The sequence below is a fragment of the Sarcophilus harrisii genome, chromosome 4 (assembly GCF_902635505.1).
Source record: "Sarcophilus harrisii chromosome 4, mSarHar1.11, whole genome shotgun sequence".
NCBI classification, from domain to species: Eukaryota; Metazoa; Chordata; class Mammalia; order Dasyuromorphia; family Dasyuridae; genus Sarcophilus; species Sarcophilus harrisii.
The window spans coordinates 31,942,011-31,968,232 of NC_045429.1; the positions used below are offsets into that span (position 1 = coordinate 31,942,011).

Below are 26,222 nucleotides of genomic sequence, written 5' to 3' on the forward strand. Positions count from 1 at the left end.
GGAAAGGAAAGGAAAGGAAAGGAAAGGAAAGGAAAGGAAAGGAAAGGAAAGGAAAGGAAAGGAAAGGAAAGGAAAGGAAAGGAAAGGAAAGGAAAGGAAAGGAAAGGAAAGGAAAGGAAAGGAAAGGAAAGGAAAGGAAAGGAAAGGAAAGGAAAGGAAAGGAAAGGAAAGGAAAGGGTTATAAAATGTTATAAACCTTGAAATCCCCCCCCCTCCACCTCCAGCGCTTTTCAAGATGTTTCTGCAGCACTGCCTAATGTACTCAGTGTTAGTATAATTTCAAGACATTTTGCCTTTAAACTTGCAGGTGTGCAAAGGAAGTTCATCTCTTGTGTAACTTCTGGCCGTTTCTTTAGAAACTTGGATGGCAAGAGATTTCCTTTCATTTCAACTTGTCTTCTGCGTTTTCACTCAAATTAAACCCCTTTCTTCCCCTGCGAATAAAGGGGAGAGGAGAGAAAATTGGTTTTGTCTTTTATTTTAATCATTATTTAGTTGCTGTGATTGTCCTTCGTTCTCGAAGAGGACATCAGGGAGGGGACATGCAAGTGAATTAGATGTGCCTCACTTTCCCTGCAGGACCCATCTGGGTTCAGTGGCCAAAGGAGGTGGCCCTGGATGCAGTGGGAGACTTGGGCCTTTGCTCTAGTAATCTCTAGTCAACTCAACGGTTGTTCATTAAAAACTATGTACTGGGCTAGGTGCTTAGCAAAGTTTAGATAACAACAGATTCCTATTCTTTCAGCTGTTGTCATGGGGGAGGGGGAAGTATACACAGTGTTTATATGTGTTTTGTTTTGCTTTGTTTTGAAGCGTGATACTTTCATCCCAGGGAGGCAAAGCAGTGTTCATTCACAGAGGTAGCACTTGTTCCATGGAGAGGGAAGTTCTTTCTTGGGCAGGCAGAGGTGGAGTGAAAGGCTCCCTGGTCGATATTGGACCAACCAAGAGGGAAAGGAAACATCCTCCCAACTGCGGAGAAGTACAAAAAATAACCAGAGTATAATAAGCCTTATTTAAAAAAAAAAAAAAAGGTTAAAAAGTATTTACATACATTTAATACAAAAGTATTAAATCACAAGCCAGTTCCTATGGACTTGTGATGAAGAGAGCCATCTGCACCTAGAGAGAGCGCTGTGAGAACTGAGTGTGGATCACAACATAGTGTTTTCACTTTTTGTTGTTGCTTGTATTGTGTTTTCTTTCTCATCCCCTACCCGTTTTTGATCTGATTTTTCTTGTGCAGCATGATCTTTGTGGAAATATGTATTGGGAGGGACAGCTGGGTGGTGCAGTGGATAGAGCACCAGCCCTCCTGAAGTCAGGAGGACCTGAGTTCAAATCTGATCTCGGACACTTAACACTTCCTAGCTATGTGACCCTGGGCAAGTCACTTAACCCCAATTGCCTCAGCAAAACAAAAAAATAAATAAATTAAAAAAAATATATATATATATGTATAAAAGAATTGAGCATGTTTAACATGTATTGGATTACTTGCCATCTAAGGGAGAGAATGGGGGGAAAGGAGAGAAAAAAAATTGAGAACACAAGATTTTGCAAGGGTGAATGTTGAAAATTATTCATGCATGTTTTGAAAATTAAAAGCTTTATTTAAAAAAAAAAAAGTCTTAAATCAGTGATCAGGAGCACCAGCTTTTCCAGCAAAAGGGATCTATTTTTGGTAAAGCGTTCCCTCTTACCAAACTAAGTTTCCTCGTTTCTCGTATGATACTCGATGCATCATGACTGTAAACAGTAGGAGAAGGCAGAGTACCGACGACATTTGAATGTCCTCAGATCCCATTAATCTGTTCTTTGTTTATTAACAAATGGCGCTCATTCGGACAGCGTTTACCTTTGAGTAATCTAGCAAATAGAGGCTTGTTATGCAAATCATCCCGTATTTTTAAACCGGAATCCCCAGGGAATTTTAAAATTATTTAAAGTCTATTCTGATTGTCTAATATAAGGGGGAAAAAGTGCTTTCTGCAATTCCCAACCACCTACGAGCTACCGATGGCAAGGCTGATTACAAACCATTCTTTTACTTTCATTAAAGGAAGTAGCCCACAGACCTTATCTCTGGCAGTCCTCTGCCTGGTTCCTGTAGCTTCCCCGAAAGTAAGACTCTCTGTTTCTTTGAAAGGGTGTGTTACTGAGAGTGTATTGGGGGGAGGAGGGGGAAGAAGGCGAGGGGGGGCGTTGTATTATTTTGCAGAAAAGGGGAACAAAATCTCTCCCCTCAAATCCAGGTTTGAAGACTCGGTGTGCTCCAAACCGCTGCAGCAAAATGAATTTCATTCACTCCGGAGGAAAATCTCGGCGACGTTGCTCTAGACACTGGGAACTCACAAGTGACAAGTCGCCTGTGGGGAAGCAGCACCAGGCGAGGGAGGATAGTTAATTTGAGTCACTGTTACGAATACCGAGTCTCTCGGAGGCTTTTCTGTTTGATTAAAGGCGCCAGTATCACTACATCTTAGAATGTCTGAACTGGAAAGTATCACAGAAGTAATCTGAGCTAATCCACTCAATTGGCAGGCGGGGAAACTGAGGTCTAGAGAGACGTGATTTGTTCAAGCTACACAGCTTGGGAGGGCAGGGACCAGAAAATGCAAACCTTTTGAACCTTAAACTGCGTGGTAACGCTCCACCAGGCTCCTCATTCATACAAACACTATTTCTGGAGTGTTTTCTACTGGATTTAAGCACTGCGTGTGGGCAAGTTCCATAAGTTCCCCGTGCTGAGGGAGGAGGCGTAATAGTTGAGTTCAAATCGGAACTCTTTAAACCGTAAGAGTTTGGGTATGTCACTCAAGGCCTCCTAGAATCTGTGCTTCTTGAAGGTAAGGGCTATTTTTTGTCTTTCTTTGTATCCCTAGAGCTTGGAGTGGTGCCTGATCTATCATAAAAGGCGCCTGATGAGATTGAACTGATCGAATTTTATTTTTCTCGGGCGTCAGTCGTTCATTCATCCAACAAGCATTTATTAAGCGCCTGTGGTGTACCGGGCGGATTCCGAGCCTAGCAGAGAGCAGGTTCTTAATGCTGGTTGAGTTGCCTGCGGGCGGCGAGGATCCAAGGGCCCAGACCTGCACCCTCTGATTGACGAGGCTGCAGCGTGTGCAGGAACCTGGAGAACAAACAGACCAGAGACGCCTGCGGTTTTCAGTGGACTATGACAGCCCCCAAAGCGCGTTCTCTCCTCCGTTGGAATAGCGGGGAAGGTGGCAGGGCCGGGGGCCCCCGCTCGTGGGGAACGGAGCCAGGGGCGGCGGGCCCGGTCCCCCAGCTCCCACCCGCATCCCCGGGCACACTTTCCCCGTCTCTGGCCCCTTGCACCCCACTCTGGGAACGGGCGGGCTCGCCCAGCGGGGTCAGCTGAGGAGCTGGTGCCGCCGGCCGCCCCCGCGTTCCCCGCCCGGTCCGGTGACTCGGGCTCCAGGAGCGGGCTCGGCCTTTAATTTTACCCAGCTCTGACCGCCGTGAGCATGGCACCGCGGCCTCGAGTTACGTGCGAGCTCGCCTCGACGGTCCCCGCGCGACGCTGGCGCGCGGGTGTGGGTGTTCCGGCCGGAGCCAGGGCCCGCCGCGGGCTCGGCCCCCTCCCGGCCCCGCGCCCCGGGCAGCCACTTGGGAGCCGCTCTTCGCTGGGGGCTCGCGGCTCGCCCACCCATTCCAAATTTAACCATTACCTAAATCCGAAGGGAAATGAACAAACCTCGGATGGGGCGTCGAGGTATTTTCAGCCCTGCTGGGCGTATTTATCCCGAAGTGTTTCCACAACAAGTTATTTCGGGGGCTGCGGGGCCGCTCCGGCTCGCTGCAGACTCCGGCCCTCCAGAGCAGCCCTGCAATGGCTAGTGGGACCAGGAGGGCCCCCAGACTGCAGGGGGGAGGGGCAGCCTCGGAGCTCTCAAGCTCTTGGGGGCTGCTGGTCTGGGGAATATGGGAACCTCCAGGGGTGGGGGGAAGGGTGAGACCCTCCCCCCCAGGTGGATAGAGATTTAGAATCCCCCAAGTGTGAAAGGGCTGCAGGCCCGGAGAGCCCCCTGGAGCCTAGGTGGAGGTGGATTTCAGCCTAAGAGGGGTTCAGATCCCGAACTCGGGGGCAGGAGGTAGGGTTGGGCACTGCTGCCGGGGGGGGGGGGGGCAGCACCAGTGAGTGCTGGCTGGAGCGGGCCGGCGTCACTGAGGGGACCGAAGCCATCAGAGGAGGGACAGGGGGTGCGATTTCCAAGGTGCGACTCTGCAAGTCCTTGCTCTTCCCCTTCCTCCTCCCTCCTCCTCCTCCTCTTGGTCCTCCTGCGCCGCCTGAGTCAATCTGTGTCCTGAATCTGTAACTTGTTCTCGCTTCGGAAGTCGCGCTCGGGGCCAAGAATAGTTCAGTTTCTTTCGTGTCTTTTTCAGAGCCCAGTGTTAACCCATTCTCCCCCTCCGCCACCACCCCCCCCCCCCCCAGCCAGCCAGTCAAGGGCAAAAAGCCAAGAGGGAGGAAAGTGGGAGGAGAGACCCGGGCCTCCCCAACCTGGCCTCCGCACCTTGCCCCGAGCCTGCGCTCCGGCACCCTGGTGGCCCCGAGATCAAATGAATTGGGGGGGGGACACAAGTCCGACTCCAGGGGCTTTGGTCTGGGGGGGGGGGCAGTGAGGAGTGACTGCAAGTCTGACCGGGGCAGGGGGGGGGGGCGCGGCGGCTATCAACTCAGAGCGGTCTGTGCTAGCTGTGCTCCCTAACGCTCAGGAAGTGAAGTTTGTGGTTTTGGGGGCTGAGCTCGGAAGGAGTTTTGAAAGAAAAAAAAAAAAAAAAAAAAACAGCTAAAGAGCGCGCGGTCTTCCAGAAAGCGAGACTCAGTTTGAAAAGGGGCTGAAGAGAGCAGCGCGCCCCAGTGCGGACCCGCGCACGGTAAGCGTCTCCCTTCCCACCTCTCCGCGCCTCCAGCTGGGGCCCCGGGGCGGTGGCAGTGGCGTGGGGGAGATCGAGGAAGGCAGGGAAGGGGTCGGGCCGGACTGCGGGTCCCTGGGAGAGCGCCCTAGCACTGTATCCGTCGGGTGCCTAAGTGGGAGCTCCCCTCTCCACGCCTTGACCTCGGGGCCGAGGGGAGATAGTGCGTCCCCAGCCGCTAGCACCCCGGCACCTAAGCTCCATGTGTCTCAAAGCGTCCAGCTGCAGGCTCTCCTCCCCGAGACTTTTTTGGGGAACCCGGGGCCCTCTCCTGCCTAGGGCCGCCCCACCCCTTTCTCTGCCCCTTTCTTCCGAGATGGAAGAAGGGGGAGGTATTGGGAGAGCGGGGGCAGGATACTGGTCGGTTTAGAAATGGGGTGTGTGGGGGGAGGGGTAAAGGGAAGGAAACAACTGGAGGAGACCCACCTAAGGAAAAGGAGCCGCCCCCTTCATCCCCTCCGACTCCCAGGTTCCCAGGGCGGGGTGGGCTCCGGCCTCTTGGAGGTGAACGAAAACTTGGCCACTGAGGGTCTGCAAGAAGGGCTGCGGAGTCTGTATGGGGCTCTTTTAGTGCCTTGTTCGGGGAGACCCGAGTCCCAGGCTGAGTCCTTGCCCTTCCCCGCCCCCCAGCGACGCCAGCTGCACCCCGAAGGCCGCCTTCCCACGAATCGTATCTGTGGCCTTGGCCGGGCGCCGACGAGGCACGGGGAAAGAGAGAGGGACGACGAGTGCCGGTGGGAAGGCAAGGCAGAGACAGGCTATTTGAGGGGCTGGTCTGGCTTTGGGAGGTTGCCCGCTAAGAGAGGAACGACTTTTCTTGAATCTCCAGGATAGCTCAGAACCCCCGCTCCAGAATCTAGAGGCCAGGCTTTGGGAGCGGAAGGGACGGAGGCCCCCATCAGGCCTCCTGAAATCTCTCCACCTTCCGAGCCCGTCCTGCACCTCCTTAAGGATGCTCTTAAGGGCAGGTGGAGCAATACCGTGGGATTCCTGATCTAGCCCTCCGCCAGAGGGTGACTGCTACTCAAAGACACTTTCCGTTGGCTTTTCATCTTTCTTTGATTTTAATTTTTGTTGTTGAAGTCGGCTAGCGTGGAGTCGTTTCTGGGTGCGCAGTGGGATGGCAGCTCTCGAGCGCAGTGACTTTCATTTTTGCCTTTGCGTCTCCAGGGTCTGTCACTTAACAGGCTAGGTGAATGGAATTGCTTCGCTCCTTCTTTCTGGAGGGTCTAGTGCTTCCAGGAAGGAAAGCAGAGGGAGAAGTGGTGTCTTTCGGGAAGGATTCCTGGGAAGAGACTTGATCCCCAACCAGTGCAGGAACAGTATACTGATGATCAGGTGTGTGTGTGTGTGTGTGTGTGTGTGTGTGTGTGTGTGTGTGAGAGAGAGAGAGAGAGACAGACAGACAGACAGAGAGACAGAGACAAAGACAGAGAGACAGAGAAAGAAGAGACAGACTGACTTTCTCAGTGAGACCATGGTGAGAGGGGGAAAGCATCTCTCTGAACAATACGCTTATAATCTTAGAAAGGAGTTTTTTCTTTCTCCCATCCCTCCTCCTTCTCCTCCTGGTTGTATATTTTTTGCCAGAGCACCGAGGTAGCAGGATAGAATGGAGAGGGGAGGGGATAAGGGCTCTGAGGGGAGAGAAATTCTATTTTCCTGCTCAGATTAACGCTGGAAATTTACAAAGGGTGTGCTCTGCCCCGGAGGACGTAGGCCATTTCTGGAGCCTAGGCTGAGAGGGTTGATATTGTTTAAAACATTTTGACTGCAGTGGAAAGGATAAACACCACCTTGAGGAGACCGGAAAGGGTCCTCCTGCCCCCAGTTCGGAGGAGCACCCATTTTCTTGGATGTAGCGGCTTCTCTTTTCTTCCCTTCTCTTTCTTGTCCTAATACTCTAAGCCTGGACCTTCCTCGAGTCGGGTGCCCCGTCGGGTAATGTGGAGGTGAACTCTAGTCAGATTTGTTTTAAAGAGACCTCGCCTGTTCCGCCCTAGAGGAGGAAGGTAGAGGAGCTCTCTCTGCCCTCTCTCCTCTCCAAGCGGCTACTCTTCACCTCCCACCCAGTCCCCAGCTGGAATGCGGGGACAGGAAGGTGTAGTGATTGGGGAGATGAGAGTCGGCCTTCGAGCTCAGTCCTGCCTCCCAGGCCCCTCGGGACGGCAGCGTCCGTAAGCAGCCAGCAGCGGCCCAGAGCTGCCCCCGGGCCCCTCCCTCCCGCGGCCCTCCTCCACCTGAGGTAGCGGCCACAGCCTCCCGGGAGCTCGGATTTCTTCGCTGATGAGCACGTCCCAATAACTTTCCGTTCTCCCTGGGTTGGGCTTCGAACGTGATCCTAGAGTCCGAGCGTTTCTAGAGTCCGGGGGCTGGGTCTCTAAGGTCTCTCCCAGCATTAAACAACTTCTGTTTCAAAAAATATTTTCGAACTACGGGAACGGAAAATGCCTTTTTCTTACAGGTAAAAGCCAGGGATTGAGGATTTCTGAGGCCAGGTCTCTTGTTTACTTCAGCGCCCCCTCCTCCCCCCAAGCTCCTTGGTATTGTGTCTTTGAGTCACTCAGCCGCCATTTCCAGAGCTAATCACTCTCCATGGACTAGATGTGTGTATGTGATTTCACTTAGACATTTGATTTCTGCCCTCGGTGTGTACCTGCCTGTGCCCTTGTCCCTCCGTCTTTGTCTCTGTTTATCTGAGCTTGTCCTCCTTTGCAGACGGGACCCTGGCTCGGGGCGGGCCCTTGGCTTCCCAGCTAGCCCCTTGCACAGTAGGTTAGCATCTCAGTTACCCTCCGGGGCCCCTCCCTCGTCCCTCCCCCCTTCCAGATGACAGATACCGGCCGGGGATTGAGTGACCGAGTTCGGGTAACCGGGTGAATCGAGACTGTCTCACTCTTGGCCCTCCAGGCGGGTTTGATTTCCCCAGCGAGGTTTGAGGGGAAGGGGAGGAGCCCCGAAGGCGGGGGACAGATAAACTGTGGTGTGTGGAAACAGGGAAGGAGAGACCAGCTGGGGGGTGGAGGGGAGAGAGGCTGAGCCGTCCTAGGGAGAGGCCCCTTGGCTTCGAGGCCCTTTATTTTATGATTTGGGTCTGTGTCTGCGGAGGCAGCCGGCGGCTCTAGCCACCTGTCTGAGTGCCACCTGGTGAGCGGAGCAGCGCCACGGAGGCTGAGGCTCCTCCCCGCGGCGGCCCCTCCCTGACCCGGGCCCCATTCCCCCGGCCTCTCGCTCCCCATCCCCCCCGCCCCCCGCCAGGCATCTTTCCCTCTCGCGGCGCTCAGTCCCCTCCCAGCCTTAGATCTCTCAACTCACGCTTCGACCCCTGTCTCCCGGAGCAGGTCTCGTCCGAGGGGGCAGCTTGGAAGCCGAGCAGGTGTGACCCCGCAGTGAACCTGTGCCCGCCGAACCCGCGGAGAGGAACGGAGAGCCGGCTGCGGCTGCAGGAGCAGGGGCGGCAGGGATAACGGCGGAGGGACGATGCCTCGGTCTTTCCTCGTGAAGAGCAAGAAGGCTCACAGCTACCACCAGCCGCGCTCCCAGGACCAGGACTACGAGCTCCGCTTGGAGAATGTGCTGGCGCGGATCTGTGCAGGTGCGGCCCGAGGCGGCGGCAGGACCCCGAGGGACTCGCCGCCCGGAGGCCGAGCGCAGTTGGTTAACGGGTGGCCTCCCTCCCGGGCCTCCCACCCGGAGCCCCTTCTGCTTTCTCCAAGCCGCCCTAGCTCCGCTACCTTCTTCCTCATCTTGGAGACAAACGGAGTAGAACGGGGGCTCTTTCCATTTCCCTTCTCAGGCCTCCTTCTCCTCCCCTTGGGTTTCCCCCAGTTCCTTCTGTCACCCCTATTGCTGTTAATCCTAATAATAACTAATTAGAAGCTAATTATTATTATTATTTTGTTGTTTTAAAGATTCAGTTTAAGAATCATCGCTCCACCTATCCCACCCCCTTAAGCTCGGGGGGCACTGTGCCACTCACTGTCCATTCACGTCTACTGGCCCTTGAGAGGAAAAAAAAAAAAGCCAAACAAACCTGTCCTTTTCCCGGGAGTCCAGACAGAAATCTATCTCCAACCCGCTGTTTCCTGGTCATTGCATCAGGCTCCCTAACTCTGGAACTCTCCGGGAGTTCCTAAAGGGGGCCCCTGTCCTCCACATCCTGACTGGCAGGGTCTGAGCCTGACCTGAGCCATCTCTGTCTCTCTCTTCTCCCGAGGCAGACAGCAAGAGGCCGGGGGACTCGAGTCCCGGCCCTTCTGAGCCTGAGCCCCAAGCACCGATCTCTCCAGAGTCCCAACTGACGGAGGCTCCAGACGCCGTCTCAGTGTCTCCAGCCAGCTGTGAGGGCAGCGTCTGCGATAGGAGCTCGGAGTTCGAGGATTTCTGGAGGCCCCCATCGCCTTCCGCATCTCCAGGTACCCAGAGCCGTGGCTCGGCAGGCAAAGGAGATGGGCAAATTTGGGACAGGTTGGCGGGGGGGGGGGGAGGAGGCCTCTGAGCGCGTGTTTGGGTTAGATCCTGGCCACTTTGGGCAGGCAGCAGGGTTAAGATCCGGGAAATTTCTGCCCAAGTGACAGCTAGTGGGAGCAAGGGCTCGGAATTGTTCTGCGTGCATTTCCCTCCAGAAAGAGCGTTAGGGTTTTCTTGTTGATGGGATAGTTTGTATGTATGAAGAATCCCTCCTTTTCCCCTTCAAGTTGAATTTCCGATCGTGATTCTTTAGAATCGGAGGGCCAAGAGCCCGACTGCTTTGTCCCCACGAAGGGCAAGACTCGCGGGGACAGGAAGGGTGGAGGCCACTGCTGCCTGGGGTGCGTTACGGGTTCAACTCGGGGTGAAAGGGCAGAGGCAGGCTTGGCCGGGGGTGTTTTTCCTAACTCAGAATGTCTCAGCAAAGTGGGCATCTCCCAACGGACTCACCTGAAGTGGGCAAGGAGGGGGAGGAAGACCCTGCTGCGGGTGGGATTGTGAGTGTGCTTGTGTGTCTGTGGCGGGGAGAATCACCGAAGAGAGGAGTGGGGAACTGGATTTAGCGGCTTGTATTTTTAAAATGGTTTATACCTAAACTACTTCAAGCATAGGAAGACTTCCTACAGAAGTGGAGACTAAAGGGAAAAGGTGTTTCTGCAAACCAGTATCCCTCCTGGCTTTAACAGCCGGCTTTCGCTACCCCACCAAGGTCTGTCCAGATCTCTTATCTAATCTGAGATTTGCTCTTTGACCTAGAGGGCATGGAGGTAGGGGGATGTCCTTATCCCCACTGGTTCTTTTAGGCTCATTCCCATTTAAACTCGCTCCCTTTTCTAGAACCAAGGAGCCTGGGGAAGACTGCAAAGAATTCCTAACCTCCAGTTTTTCGTTTTGTTTACTTAGGGAACCAGAGTTGAGACTTAGCCAGAAAGTCGAGGTCTTTTTGGCTGAGTGGATCTGAATGCGATGAGTTTTGTAGAAACGAAGTAACTGCATAGATGAGGTATAAAGAGAGGAGGAGCTGAGGATGGATGAACTGAGAGTTTGGTTGGCTGGGCAGGCTGGTTCCTTCTGTATCCTCCAATTGGAAAAATTAGAGCTTGCAGCTGAGCTAGATTTTTCGTCCAGAAACTCAGAATCCTAGGAACTGAGCTGAAAAGGACCTTAAAAGTCCTCCAGCCGAATCCTTGCTTTACAGATAAGGAAACAAAGAATCTGAGAGAGAAAGTAACTGTTCTAGGCTACAGTCAGAGGCACGGCTCAGCCTGGAACCCATATCTCCTGCTTGAGGTTCTAATACTTTCCCCATTCTGTCATCTCAGAAGTACTTTATGGTTTTTTTTTTTTTTTAATAGGGACGTTGAAATTTGTTCCTAGTTTTTCAAAAGTGCAAAATTTTCCCCAGACAGTGTATTATGATTTTGCTAGAACCCAAATGTTAGGCTTTCTATGAATACAAGTTCTCCGAGTTTATCTTGGGCACATTGCGTTTTCGCTCTTGAAGGCGCAAACATCTTCTAAACCTCCACTAGAAGATTTTCTAAATAAACACTGGACAGATCCTACTAAATAAAGCGACACTGATTGGACTATCGTCCAACGGGGGGGCGGTGTGTGTGTGTGTGTGTGCACGCATAATATACTTGCAGCTTTTGTGTAAAATTATCAGTTTGAGCAAAATTTGTGATTATGTAGGCAGCCGCTTTTAGAACTTCGGGAAATCCGATCAGGTGGGACTTGGAGTGTGTAAATTCTGCAGTGCTGCCCTGGATATTTTTTCTGTTCCGATCTAGTTTCTGAAGGGTTTCGCCTCAAAAACTTTCCCCGTTCAGGTCCTCCCTTAGTTTGGCACTTTTCAACTTTCCGACGGATAAAGCCAGTTTCTTGTTTCTCCTGCTAAATGCACCTCTGCGGCATTTTGAGAGCCCCCCCTTTCCCTCCAGTCCTGCTAACTCGGGCACTTCCCCAGCCACCCGGGGGAGAGGAGGAGGAGTCAGCTTGGACGAGTTCTGCCCTCCCCTGAGGGGTAGGAGAGCGCTGTCCAGAGGCTGAATTTTCGGTAGGAGAGACTTTTAGTCAGAAATCGCACGGTGCCATGTCAGGGTCAATTCAGCAACTCCCGGTTGAGCTCCCAACTCTGTGCCTCACGTGAATCCGAAAAGAGAATTGTCGGGGCAGGAAACTCCAAGGCCCGCGCTTTGGGTGGGCCTGTGCACCCTGGTCCACGCTAATTCGATCTTTTTTTTTTTTTTTTTTTTAAAAGGACTGTCCCGAGAAAGATAAGAACTGGGGCGGGTGGAGCGTTTCGAGGTTGGGGGGATTGGGGGAACTGTTTTTGGTTGTTTGCGTGAAGAGTTAGGATAGACCCCGCGCCCCGGGGCTGGGAGCGGTCGTGACCGTGCCCTCGTGTCCCTGCCGTTTCCACAGCTTCCGAGAAGTCCGTGTGCCCCTCCCTGGACGAAGCGCAGCCTTTCCCGGTGCCCTTCAAGCCCTACACGTGGAACAGCCTGGCGGGCTCCGATGCCGCCCTGAGGCATCTGGTGCAGAGCTACCGGCCTTGCCATGCCCTGGAGCGGGGCGCCGGCCTGGGCCTCTTTGGCGAACGGAACCCAGAGCCGGGCGCTGCGGCCGCCCTCTACGGCCCGGAACGAGGCTGTGGCGGCGGGGCCTCGGAGGGCAGCGGCGGCGGGGGCAGCGGCGGCTCCGCCCTGGGCCTCTATAGGGACTTTGGTCCTGCTGCGGTGGCGGCGGCGGCGGCGCGCCTCTACGAGCGACCGTCGGCAGCGGGAGGACTCTACCCGGACAAGGGCTCGGGCATCAAGGTGGAGTCGGAGCTGCTCTGCACTCGCCTCTTGCTTAACAACGGCTCCTATAAGTGTATCAAGTGCAGCAAGGTGAGCGGGGGGCCAGCCGTCCATCGGGCCCTCCCCGGTCCGCCCGCCCTGCCCTCCGGTCGGGTCAGCTCCTTTGGCGGGCGGACCGCGGGCCAGTCCCAGGCTTTTCTGTGCCCTGAAGTCCCTCCTCCCTCTAGCTCCCAGAGCTCCTCCCCTCCGCCCCTCCTCTCAGTGTGTTTCTTCCCCGTCCCCGCCCCCCCTGCGCCCCAGGTGTTCTCCACTCCCCACGGCCTCGAGGTGCACGTGCGCAGGTCCCACAGTGGCACGAGACCCTTTGCGTGCGAGATGTGCGGGAAGACGTTCGGGCACGCGGTCAGCCTGGAGCAGCATAAAGCGGTGCATTCGCAGGTAAGCGTCGTGCTCTCGCAGCCGGCCATTCGTGCGCCTCGCAGCCAGCCAGACGGGCTGCAAGTTACCTTGAAGTGATGACTCGGCCAAATCACTCTCTAAGAAATCGAATTCGAGCCTTCCCAGCCTAGTTCTAGGGGCTCAACCCGTCCCCAGCATCCTGGAAGAACCGTTTCCCTCCTAGGTTTCTGCAGCAGGGCAGTATTTTCCTAACTAGCCACCTCTGACATTTATTGCCTATGTGACCCTAGACAAGTCAGTTAACTTTCCAATGCCCCCGGGCACGACTTCTAAAATGAAGAGCTCCCTAGCAGGTGAATTGATAGAGGAAGTTTCCTACGTCAAAGCAACCACACGTTCCCCCATTCTACCCCGTTCCCATTCTATCCTTCTCCTAAAAAGGCTTCAAATCCTGCTTTTCACTTTGTTTTTCTTTACTCGGGCCCTGCTTCTTATCTCTCCTTTCTTCTAAATGATCCAGTTTAGTGCCCCTGGCCCTCATCCCTCTTTTTTTTGGGGGGGGGAATCCCCCATCCCTCTTATGGATGAGAAAGGGAAGCATCCAGCTCTCTGTCAAAAATCTGTTTGCCCAGTAAAGACTCTGAGTGGGTGCTTGATTACCCTGATTTTGATAGGCACTTAATTAGAAAAGACTTCACTGTGTGGGGGGAAAGATCATTCAAACAAACAAATGCCTCTGTCATCTTTGGTGGATGTTCAAAGGACATTCAGTGAAATCTACAGCCAAAAGGGATTTTAAGTCTAACCCTTTCTTTTTTTGTGTAAAGAAACTGAGGCCCCATAAGTTTAATGACTTGCCCAAGTTAGTGTCAGAGCAGGAAATTGAGGAAGGAACCTCTGGGCTCAGAGGTGTGCATTCTTTCCACTGTACCATCAAGAGTCTTAACTGACTAAGAGTTGGGAAACTTTGAAAAGTCTGCTGGAGAAGGAGGGGGTGTGTGTGTAAATGGGTGATAAAAACTGAGGTGGGGAGATTTTGTGTTCAGAGTGCTTCACAAAGTGTGAAGTGTTTTTGTAGGGAAAAAAGTCTCATAGGGAGAGAGAAAAGTGGGGGGGGATGGAAAAGAATGGTCATATGGGACAAAGAAAATGGGGTGGGCAGCAAGGGAGGGAAACTTGTGGCCTGTGGGGGAAGAATGAAATATAGGAGATGTTTTTGTGTATTGAGGGTGTCAGCTACTTTCATTGTATCAGCTTGAGTTTACTTCATAATGATTCATAACGATTCAACAGTCCAATTCAAGAAATATTTATTAAGTGCTTTTATGTGGGTGGTGGGCACTGTGCTAGGGATTTGAGATGATGAAATAGTCCCTGATCTCAAGGAAGCTGAATGAATTTTGTGCTCCCAGGAGCTAGCAGTCTCCTGGGCAAAGGGAGTACAACAGGGATACAGATAAGAAGTAATAAAGTAATTTCAAGATATCTATTATTAGTGATCTGGTGAAGGGGAGGATGAGAAGGGCTTAGAGGAGGAGGTGGTACCTAAGATGACACCTGGTTCTCTCTCTGCAGGAACGAAGTTTTGATTGTAAGATCTGTGGTAAAAGCTTCAAGAGATCCTCCACCCTCTCCACTCACCTGCTCATCCACTCAGACACCCGGCCCTACCCTTGTCAGTATTGTGGGAAGAGGTTCCATCAAAAGTCGGACATGAAGAAACACACCTTTATCCATACAGGTAAACATCCGGGCTACCTCAACCCAAACAGCCCAACTCCCCCTCCCCCTGTTTTCTTGTGTCCATTTACACATACACCCTTCTCTTCAGCCATTCTCCCTTTCCTACCCTTAGGGCCCGTATATGCTTCTCTTTCTCTATATTCCAACTGTTCTCCATGTGTCCCTGGCTTTGCAGAGCAGAAGCACTCACATTAGAGAGGTTTGGAGAAAACCACCTGGACAAGGAGACTGGAGAGAAAATGAATAATAGATGCCCAAGTCAGTCCCTTTAACAGCATCTGTCCCCAGTATATTTAGAAATGAGGGTAGAGTGCAAATTCTAGTCTTGTTATGTTGTAGTGTCTCCATCCCCAGGAAGAATAGACCTATTCTTGCCCCACCTCCCCACCCTGCTCCCAATTGCTGCCGCCAGTCTGGGGTCTGGACATTTATCTCTATAAATCTTCCACTTTGCCTCAGTGGGGTCACTTCTAATAAATAACAACCACCTGGCTTTCCTATTATTTGTGTCTGTTTCTTGAGAGCTTGGTCTTTTCTCAAAACTTACCTGTCCTAGGGCCCCATCCTTCACTGAACAGAACTCAAGTTATTTAATCTGATGGGTTTAAAGGAGTGATGATTGGATAACGCTTTAGCCTCCCAGATAACATTTTTATTTTGGCTGGGAAGACTTCAATGCCTTAACTGTCAAGGAGGAATAATATGGAGATTTTGTGCACTGCAGGGGAGGCAGTTTGGAGCTCGGAGACTTACTAGGGTTCTTTAAATCACACCTGAGGTGGCCACCAACCAATCAGGTGACCTGATTTGTGGCTTTTTCTTTGAACACCGGTACAATGGTGCCTGCTAAATCAGTCTTTCTTTTCTCTCTCCAATTCTCACCATCCTCTCACACAAAAGGAATTTGTAAAGCCAGGTGAAGTGTAAAAAGTAAATTGAAGGAGCAACTAAATTGAAGGAGCAACTTTGAAACCCCTGTGGTTACCAAAAAAATAAAAAACAAAAATTAACTAATTAAAAAAAAAAACACCTCCAAACTTCTTGCAAGCGATGTAGATTCCAAGCTTATCTCTACCATGCGTTAGTAAATCATTAGACAAGTCCTCTTTCTGGGGTCTTCGGTTGTCTGATCTGGAAAATAAAAGACTTGCATTGGGGAGTTTCTTCTGATCCAAGGTTCTGAATCTGTAAGTCTGGAGCATGGACTGATACTTAGGATAGTGCAGTGGATGGAGAATTACTGGCAACTTAGGGAGGATATGAAAGCATCAGGTGGCTGGAGCTGCAATATTGAAAGGGAAAAAAAGGTACAGAAGGGAGTACAGAAGCCCTTGAGAAGACCACCTCATGGGCCGCAAATTTTGTCTAGGGCAGGCTTTGACTAAAGTAATGGATGGAAAAATGTGTTTAGAAATCTCTGGCATTTGCCCATTCACTAAATAATTCAAGAGCTCATTCCTTGTAGAGGAAAAGCCAGAGGATCTTTTGTTTGCTTGTTACTTAATTAACAAATTACGATGAGAATGTGCCAGTTTCTAAAGAATCCTTTTACCCCTCTCAGAAGGGAGGGAGAGACACACACAGAACGACAGAGACAGAGATACACACACACACACACACACACACACACACAGATATGACTGTCCTCATAAAAGCAAAGGGAATGGATGGAGTGAGTAGAGAAAGACCATATATTTGCAGCAAAAAATTGTTGGCCAAATTTGGATTTTAAAATTAGCACTCTGAGATAGTGAAGTAGCACAATGATAGAGTGCTGTCACTCATGAAAATAGCCACTGACTCTTCCTATGGGGCTAGTCATTTAACCTGTCTCAGTTTTCTTATCTGTAAAATAGGCATGATAACAGCATTTACCTCTCAGAGTTGTTGGGAAGCTCAAGAGATGTTTATAAGGCCCTTTGCAGAACTTAAAAGTGTTACATATAAATGCTAGTCATTATTCCTTCCTTTTAATTCCATATTTATTGGTTCCAGTTGATCCTTTTGTCAAACACCATGCTAAACATTGGGGATCTAGAGGCTAAAAAGAAAGAATATTGTCATCAATATGGACCATCACTTAATCTCTTTCTTTGCCTAACAACGCCCCCTTGCTTATTTGAAAATTTTCCTAGAGCATTCAGAGTAACCAGAGCGATAATTGAATGAGAAACAGTGAGTCCCAGTTCGTATATCTATCTATTTAATTATTTAGCTCTCTTTAAGAGTGGGATCTACTTGCTGGACTAGAAATCAGACCTTTTGCTCATTTCCCCTACTGTAAGAACCTGTTTGAAGTCTGGGTTTGGAGCATCCCACTTAGGATAGGGGCCAATGGAAACTGTCCTCAATGTGATCAGATGTGACATTGGGATGATATGGTGAAACTCAAGCCTCCTTCCAGAAAAGATTATCTTGTGACTTCGTGTGGAAATTTACAAAACTACTTTGTGCATATTTTCTCATTTCATCCTCAACAACCCTGTGAAGATTCTCTCCCCCCCCCCCCGCCTCTGCCCCCCACTCCAAAGGTTTAGAAAGGTGGAATGATTTGCTCATAGACACAGACATGTTAAGCATCAGGGACAGGATTTGAAGTGTGGTAGCCCAAGGAGTCCAGATTTGGAGTCAGGAGCTCCACTGGGCTTTGCCCAGCAAGATAACTATAGATACCTAAACTCAGATGGCCTCAAATTTCAAATACTGACTGACTGACTGCCATAATTCAAGGATCCTTTTGCTGTGATCTTCTGGCCTAAGCTATGGGTCTGTGGAGAAGCTGGCTGTTGCCTGAGCACAGAGCAGATTTCTCCAGACATTTTCTTTTCTCTTTCCCCCCCCCCCCAAGACATTTGAGCTTAGTGACTTGTTTAGGGTCACACAGCTAACACGTGGAGTATCAGAGATCAGATTTGAATTCAGGTCTTCCTGACTCCAGGATCAGTGCTCTCTCAGTGCACCACTTAGCTCCCCTCGCCAGACTTTTTCAAGAACAGGTGATTTATATAACAGATAAATTTTTTTCCTTCCCACTCACACACCTCATGATTCCTACTCTCTGCATCTTTACAGGTGAGAAGCCCCACAAATGCCAGGTGTGTGGCAAAGCGTTCAGCCAGAGCTCTAATCTCATCACTCACAGCCGGAAGCACACTGGCTTTAAGCCCTTTGGTTGTGACCTGTGTGGGAAAGGCTTCCAGCGAAAGGTGGATCTCCGGAGGCACAGGGAGACGCAGCATGGGCTGAAATGAGTCCAAGCCAGGATGCCAAAGCATCAGTCAACACTATCGGGACCCTGCTTTTTCTGTTTCATTCACCCTCAGGTTCCTGCATCCCATTTCTACCCCTCCACTTCTACTTTTCTTGTGAATCGGAGATGTAAGGACTTCTTACTTCTCTCAAGTCTCCAGAAGGAATAGCAGCAGCTTTAAATATATATATATATTTCGACCCAAAGTGGAAGTTAAAGGACGTGGCGTGTCTTGGAAATACTGGACAAGTTTGTATTCCTGAATCCTCAGACCCAAGCTGGGATCAGACGGCTTCAGCCACCTCTGCTTACTCCATAGGCAACTTGACCCTTCCACCAAGCTAAGAAGTCCTCTAGCTAGAATCTGAGCCCTTTCCTCCACCTTTCTCCTGACCATTTGATTAATATTTGAGTACTCGAAGGATACCCAGCTCATAAATCAGAATTATTTTAGTGGTTTTAAAGGAAAGGTGAAAGAGAGGGGCTTTATTGCTATTTTTTCTTCCTTGGAGTTTTTCAAGAACCCTATGTCATTGTAAGGCTATTAAGCTATCTAGACTGACTGTGCACTTGCAGATTTGTTGAGACGTGGAAATGATTCCTACTGCAACTCACAAAACCATAAGCTTTACCAAGTATACCTGTGGCAGGTTAGGCAGGAGAAAAGAAAGAGAATATGACATTTATCTAAATGAAGTTTGAATGTTTCCCTTTGGGAAAACAATGGATTAAGGGTTTGCCAACATAAGCTGAAGAACAGAACAGTGTCTTACTACTAGAGGGTCATCTCCTGAGCAGATATCTACTAAGTACCCCCTGTATCTGAACTACGGCATCGTGGAGGGTGTCAAGCTGAGCAGTACAAAATCCTGGCTCTCAAATGATCTTGTGATAAAGAACAGGATTGGCCACGACCATTGCCATGCCCTGAGAAAGGGGGCAGTGACTGAAAGAAGTTCCAGAGGGCACTACTGGCTTTTCTAAAGACACTCTTGGGAAAGTAGCTGAAAGAATATTTCAGACATGTTTGTAACTAGTTTTTTTTGTTGTTATTATTTGTTTGTTTGTTTTTTTTTAATTCTTAAGCCCTTATTTGTTAAAACCTCTGGACCTACAGACATGTGTGGACTCTGCTTTAAACACACTTGCATGTACCTTAGAGGAAAACAATGACTTTGACAAAGTTTGTCTGTAGCTGTTATGGAGTGGATTATGTTTATTGATACATATTTATTAGAGTAAAATTTTAAGTTAATAAAGTATTGAGAATGGAGCCCCAAGGAGTGCTAGATTTGGAGTCACTGAGCCTGGGTTCAAATCCCAGGTCTTCATCTGATTTACCTGTGTGCCCCTGAAGTCAAATGTGACCACTAAACCTCTCTGACTTAGTTTCTTTATCTGTAAAATGTGGAAAATATAGAACCAATCGCTATAGTTTGAAAATCAACTGAAATAGCATCAAAAAAAGCACTTTTAAACCTTAAAACCCTTTATAAAAGTTATCATCATCATCATCTTGGGCAAATGACTTAAATTGCCTCTGGCTTCTGTTTCTTCACGTATAAAATAAAGAAATGGGATTAACTGATCTCCAAAATCCTTTCTAGCTCTAAATCTAAGATTCTATAATCCCAGCCATTTTCCCATTAAACTGGAGACCTTTTATCTCTGCCCTGAGCCCTGGGCATTTCCTGCTACTTTCCATCTGCTCACAGGTGACAAAACTGAGTCCTTTCCTGTGGAAGCCCCAAGGCTCTGTTGATACTTTAAAGTCAAGAGCTTTAGTGATATAGAGTGTCAATCTGGAGATTGGTTTCTAAACCTGGCTTTGACATCATTTATGTCATCAGAAATTAGTGCTTAAAACGGTGCTAGGCACATAGTAGGTACTTAATAAATGTTTATTGACTGATTGACTGATATCAAGGCAAGTTACTTTCTCCAACTGTGAAATCAAGTTGAACTAAATTTGAACTTGTAGAACTAGTTTCTCAGCTCCCTTCTAGATCCCAAACTAGTCACAGTTCCTCTTAGAAGGGTAAGGCAGGGAATGAGGTTAACCAACTTTTGGTTAAGTTGCAGTAGGCTAGCCCATTCCTGGACTCCAAGCTCATCCTCATGCAAATCACCTCTTCCAGAGTGTGGGCAGCTCTAATAGTGTGTGAAGTCAAGAGTAATTCCTTGGTAGTTCATAAAAACAATCAGAAAAAAACCAGAACCTACCCTTGCTCAGGGCTCAGATACCCAGGGTTCTGTTTGGCTTAATTCACTTCAGGCATTAATTAAAACACTTACTAGATGCTAAGATCCAAAGACAAACTTGAACAGTCTCTGCAGGAGTTGACATTTTCCAATTACTATCGTTAACTATGGTCTACATAGTCATCTTCCTCTCTACCTCTATCCCTGCCTCCCATTTGCTTTCTGATTTTCCCCCCTCATTCATCCATCCTAAGTCTCTTCTCATCCCATTTTCTAGTTCTACTACTTAAGCATTTTCTAGTTCTACTACTTAAGTTGCTAACTTATAAAATGAGCTTATGGAATCGAGTTGTCCTGGAGAGATCAATCACTCTAGGAAGAGCTTCAATGCCAATGGTCCCCCCTGGCCCTGTAGAAGTTCTTCGCCATCCTTACGTCCGTTCTCAAAGAAAAAGAGGAACTCCCCCCACAGAAGTCTTCCTAAGGTATGGTTGTTGCTGTCATGAGGATAGAGAAACTCCATAAAGATTTTAGTAGAACTGATTGAAATACGGACGTCTCCCCTCCCTGTGGAAAATGCCCTTCCAGTTGCCTTTCCAGAGCCAAGATTCGGACATGTTTTTCGTTCCCCTATATATGTTACATAGGGTTACCTCCTCCTCCCGACCCGACCCTCCCCCCCACCCCGGCAGGGATCCTGATGTTAGAAGATTCGCAATTTACCCGAGGAAAGGGCTTAATCCCCTTGGTTCAGAATCAAAACAGGTTACTGGGCCCGTCACCACGTGAAATTGGAAGATTGCGATTATCTTAATGTTATTACTTGACGCCATTAAAAATGGATCAAGAATATTCCATGTCGCATTATTCATGAGGAAGGCTCGAGGCCTTTTGTCTGCCGCAGTAACAGTAGAAAGAGTAACTGGAGCCGCCAGAGCACACCTTTGTTTCTTTCTCTAAATTTTTAATAACCCCTTCAGCTAGCCAGTTGGTGAAGCTCGGCCCTGCACAAAAGGGGAAAAAAGCACAGAGGGCTCTGGGAAGCCTCGGCCCTTTCAGTCGCAGAGCTGACTTTGGGCCGGTCTACGCGGGCGACGATCAAATTACCTCTCGAGTGCGCGGAGCGATCAGGATTCAGGCCAGCCCAAAAGGTGGATTTCATCTGATTGATTTGAGACCCGAGAAGACAACGGAACAACCGAGGGGAAAAAACTGCACCCCTAATTAACAGAATTACTCAGTATTTCCTGTGGACAAACTCGGGCTGTTCGGCTTCTAAGGCTGGCTCTGCATGTAGTCTAACACGGTTTTATTTTGGTTTGTTTTTAACCCACATTCGTTATCTGAAGATTTGGGAAGAGCCCCGAAGGACTCTTTAATGTTCATGCTCACGATCTTGCTTTTTCTAAACTGGAACTTTTGTCAAGCGTATGGGAGCTATAGACATATGTGTGTATCCATCCATCCATCTATACATGTATGGATGGGTGGATCTATTTATCTATATTCGTCGTAATCCACTTCCTCTCTTTGTGCCTCAGTTTCCTCATCTATAAATGAGGGGATTGAACAAGATTTCAAAGGTCCTTTCCAGATCTAGAAAGGATCCCATAGGAATCACTTCATTTTCCAGGGGAGTTTCCATTTGGAGAGGAGCAGAGAGCTTTCGCTCCCCAATAAAATTGTCTAGAACGATTGATAATTTTAAAACTATGGAGGATTTGGAGGGGTAATTGGAATCTAGTTTATTTTTATTTTTTAAAGCAAAGCAAAACATTTACAGGGTACTAAAATCCAGGGGCCGCATGGTTCAGGAGAACTTGGTTTTGAAATGATTTCACATGTGTAGTTGATATCATGTTCCTTGTCTTCTTAGTGGGTAGTGGAAGGGTGTGTGCTTGGTCCCCTAAGAATTATGTTGCCAAGAGTCTTTTATCAATATGATCTTCGTAGCTCCTCACTGCAGGATTTTAAAGCCAGTATGATTTAAGAGATTCCTGACCCCAAACTCCCTCACTTTACAGGCGAGAATTGAGGTTCAAGGAGGCTTAAATGGCTTTGCCTAAGATTACTCAGAGTTAGGAGCTGAGACAGGATTTTAAAGCCAGGAAAATAATTCTTTAGAAATGAAAATTCAGCAAGTGGAAGCGAATGACTCCATCAAACATCAAGAAACAATGAAGCAGAGTCAAAAGAATTTTAAAAGTAGAAGAAAAGGTGAAATATCTCATTATTAAAACGAATGGCCTGGAAAATAGATGGAGGAGAGATAAATTTAAGAAGTATTGGACTACAAGAAAAAAACCCATGATCAAAAAAAGAGTGTACACATCATAATTCAAGAAATTATGGCAGAAAACTGCCCTGATATTCTAGAAATAGAGAGTATAATAGAAATAGAAAGAATCCTCTGATTATCTCCTAAAAGAGCTCTCAAAATGAAAAATCCCAGGAATATTATGGCCAAATTCCAGAGCTCCCAGGTCAAGGAGAAAATATTGCAAGCAGATAGAAAGAAACAATTTGAAAATCATGGAACCAGTCGGGATCACATAAAATTTAGCAACTACCACATTAAAAGAGAAGAGGGCTTCAATATCATATTCTGGAAGGGGAAAAAAAGCTATGACTATGACCAATAATAATGTAGCCAACAAATCTTTTTCTAAGAAATTATTTTCTTCAGTGAGTTTTTGCACTCTTTTCTCATTTATCCTATAATGCTTTTTAAAGACATTCTTTTCAGCAATGAATTTTTGTGCCTGTTTGACCAATTATTTGACTATTAATTGTCTTTTCATGATTTTCTTATATCTCTCTCATTTCTTTCCCCATTTTCCACTACTGCTATTATTGCTTTCTTTAACTCTTCCAGGAATTCTTGTTGTATATAGGTCCAATTAGTATTTTTCTTTCAGGTTTTACTTGTAGCTTTCCCCCCGCCCCACATTATTGTCTTCCAAGTTTATGTCTCGATCTCCTCTGCCACCGAAGTAGTTTTTTTATGGTCCAGTTTGTTGTTACTGTTTGCTTATATTGCTTGATTTTGAACTTTATGTTAAAATTAGGCTCTGTTCACCTGGGGGTGGAGAGGCATTGTGCCAAGCTTCAGGTTTTCTCATGATTCGGTTTTTAGAGCTAGTTCTGAGGGTCTTTAAGTTTGTGGTGCTTCCAAAGTGATGTGATTCAGGGAGCAGTGTGAGAATGAGACCTTTATCAGGGAAAGCTCCTGAAAAGCGTTTCCCCCCTCCAGTTATTTCCCTTTTAATTTCAGTTATATTAGCTTTATGCAAAAATTTTCTTTCTGTGTCTAATGTGTTTATAAAATGACCTATATTAAGTGCATGAATTCATTTGGAGCTTAGTATAAAGCGAAGTGCTGGGATAAACCTAATTTCTACCAAACTGCTGCCAGTTTTCCCAGAAATTTTATACAACTATTAAGTCCTTCCCCCAGTAGTTCAGGTGTTAGGGCTTTTCAAACTCTAGGCTATCAGGTTTGTTCGCTTCTGTATTTTGTGTACTTAATTTCTCCCACTGATTGATTTATTTTTTTTAAAGCATTACTAAATTGTTTTGAGAATTGGGGCTTAGACCCCTTCCTTCCCCCTTTCTTCATTTTCCCCTGAGATTTTTGACTTTTTGTACCTCCATATGGATGATTCTTTGAATGAGTTTCATTTCTGATAAATCCAGTCTTTAAAAAGTTCGTTTGAATTCTGAATTTGCAACATAGGATTAGGTTATTTTATTAGTCATTCTTTTTTGAGAACTGGAAACTCCTTAAATAATACAAATTAATTCAACGAGCATTTATAAAGGGCCTACTATGTTCTAGGTACTCTTTTAGATCCTGAGGATTAAAAGATAGAAAAGCATATATCTCTGATCTCGAGGAACTTAAATATCTATTATGAATTTTCTGAAACTGTAAATCTTTATCTGTTTGTATAGCCAGCTCAAGCATGATGCACCCACAAACCCAGAATTGCAAGGTAAATAAGAAATAAATAATCAAGAGGTATTGCAAGTCAGGCAAATCAGGAGGCAGAAATGAGAAGGAGCATTCTAGATGTGGGGGAAAGCTGGAGAAAATTCCTAATGCAAACAGATGGAATGTCTTATGTATATTACAGCACGAAAACCATTGGATGGAACAGTAGGTGGAAGGGGTGTAATGTCTATGAAGACTGAAAAGGCAGGAGGAGTCTGGGTTAGGAAGATTACAGGAAACCACTGGAGTTTATTGAGCAGAGGGGCAAAATGGTCAGACCTTTGCTTTAAGAAAAACCATTTTGGCCGTTGAACAGGAGATAGATCAGAATGGAGAGAGACTTGAGGTGGGCAGACTCACCAGCAGGCTGAGGTGAGACAGAAGAGTGGGTCATGGGAAATGAATAGGTTGAAGAATTGAATGATTAGAGTGTGTTAGGGAGAGATTATGTATGGAGAACTCCCCCTAGTTTAAGAGCAGGAGTTGAGTAGGAAAAAAAATTTGTGAACCAAGTAATGGACACATTGAGTTCTCCCCCTACAAAAGCTGTTGGGAAACAATGAGCATTCCACTTGCCTCACCTCAACTAGTGAGCCAAGAGTGAAGGTGCAGTCAGTATTGGAAGGGCTCAGTTCTCAGCCTCAGAATTTGGAAAGAACGGTAGAGAAAAAAATTTAAGATGAAGACAAGTTTGTTGCCTATGAAATAAACATTCTAGAGGATATAATTGAAGGGGTGAGTGGTGTTTGGGCAGGGCTTCAAGGTGGGAGAGTTGGCGGGGTGGAGAATGGGGTTTGGATGATGACCCACAGGGGTTCCGAATCACTGGGATGTGTAGAGTATAGCCAGGTGTGACAATGTCCATCACTGAGTGGAATGCTGCACTCCTCTCCCCAGAAAGGCAGGAGATGGAAAATCCACTCTCCTTGATGTTCTTCTTCCTCTTTGTATCCCTTGTATCCCCTTATTTATTGGAATTTGAGTGTGTGTGTGTGTGTGTGTGTGTGTGTGTGTGTGTGTTCATACATACATATTGTGATGATGAAAAAGTTTTGAGAGACATATTCTGGCTAATTTAATAATTTTATTAATAAGACCAGCAAGTTTAAATTAAATTAAATTAAAGTGTTGATCATCTGGACATCTCTCTTAGATCAAATATCTTTAATAATGGTGGGGTCACAGTTTATATGCCCTTCAAAGAAGAGGTGTTCCTTACAGGTGACAGTCAACTTGGAATTCGTTAATACAAAGATATGTGTGGGCTATATTAAAGTGCAGGTCTCAAGGTACATGACTTAAGTCACTCAAATCTTGGTTCAAGAGACTTCAATTTCCATATCACCTATCTTGATAATAGGGAGAATCCCCATTTTCCCAGGACTTGTCTGAGCCAACACAATGAGCAGAATATATCCATTACCCCAAATTCAGTTTATTTTACTGTCTGATTAGATCTTGGCCTGGGTAAATCTCTGAAAGAAATTTCCCACACTGATTTGCTTCTAGATGAGGAAATAGAAAAGGGGAAAAACCTTGGTTCTAATACAATATTTAATTATTAAATATAAAAGAGAAATATTAATTTCTTATAACTTATGTACATGTGTATATATATACATACATATGTGTAAATATATATTTTTGAATTCCCTTATATCTTAGAGACCTTATCAGAAATTGCCTGCAAGGATTTTTTTTTCTCCCAGTTAACTGTTTCCCTTCTAACTGAACTGTGTTTACTAAGTTTATATCTCAATTTTGGTTTGAGGATTTTTCCGTTGAACTTTGAGATTTCACTTGGTTGTATGGAAAAGCTGAACTGCTAGGGTTTCCTGGACTTTGGACTATCCTAGATTGGGCAACGTATTTAATTTGGCCACCTAAACAATCTTTTATCAAAGCAGTAGATAGACCCATTAGCTGCTGTTCTTGAAAATGCTATTAAACTTTATATTCAGAATAGAGCAAGAAAATATGTTTAGGGGGAAAGCATCATAATATCCATTGCCTTTCTTTTTCTCTGATTCAGACCAAGAATTTCATATTTAAGTTGACTTATTTACTTTAGATTCATAATTATGATATTACTTTCAATGAATTAAATATTTGACACATAGAAAAAAGACACCAGCTTGTTCTGTGGGTTATGGGGCATAGAAATGTGTAGAATGCAGCCATCTTCAAAAAGGTTACAATATATTTGGGGATACCAACAAGTGTGAAACAAGTATTAAACAAGTAGTAGCATATACTGAAATGTTGAATGGTAAGGGGCAGATTATAGGCACAAGCAGTAGTTGGGAGACAGATCATTAATGGTCAGATAAAGTAATCATAAAAGCAATATGAAGAAGGTGCGTTTTCCCGGGACTTTAGAGAATAAGTAGAATTTGAATAAGAGGAGAGAAAG

At 47.3% G+C, this 26,222-nt stretch overlaps 1 protein-coding gene across 3 annotated transcripts; it reads left to right on the forward strand.

The window, feature by feature from the left end:
- The first annotated feature begins 1,636 nt into the window (after window positions 1–1,636).
- Window positions 1,637–18,886, forward strand: GFI1 (growth factor independent 1 transcriptional repressor). Of its 3 annotated transcripts, XM_031969320.1 has the most exons (8): window positions 4,841–4,908; window positions 7,412–7,557; window positions 8,289–8,542; window positions 9,168–9,362; window positions 11,845–12,311; window positions 12,522–12,659; window positions 14,196–14,361; window positions 17,436–18,886. In XM_031969320.1, the coding sequence occupies exons 3-8, from the start codon at window positions 8,428–8,430 to the stop codon at window positions 17,612–17,614; spliced, it is 1,260 nt and encodes a 419-aa protein (XP_031825180.1). In that variant the 5' UTR covers window positions 4,841–4,908; window positions 7,412–7,557; window positions 8,289–8,427; the 3' UTR covers window positions 17,615–18,886. The 3 variants fall into 3 exon arrangements, with proteins under 3 accessions (XP_031825181.1, XP_031825179.1, XP_031825180.1); XM_031969321.1 differs by lacking the exons at window positions 4,841–4,908; window positions 7,412–7,557 and adding an exon at window positions 1,637–2,849; XM_031969319.1 differs by lacking the exon at window positions 7,412–7,557 and having other exon boundaries at window positions 4,809–4,908.
- Window positions 18,887–26,222: the final 7,336 nt, after the last annotated feature.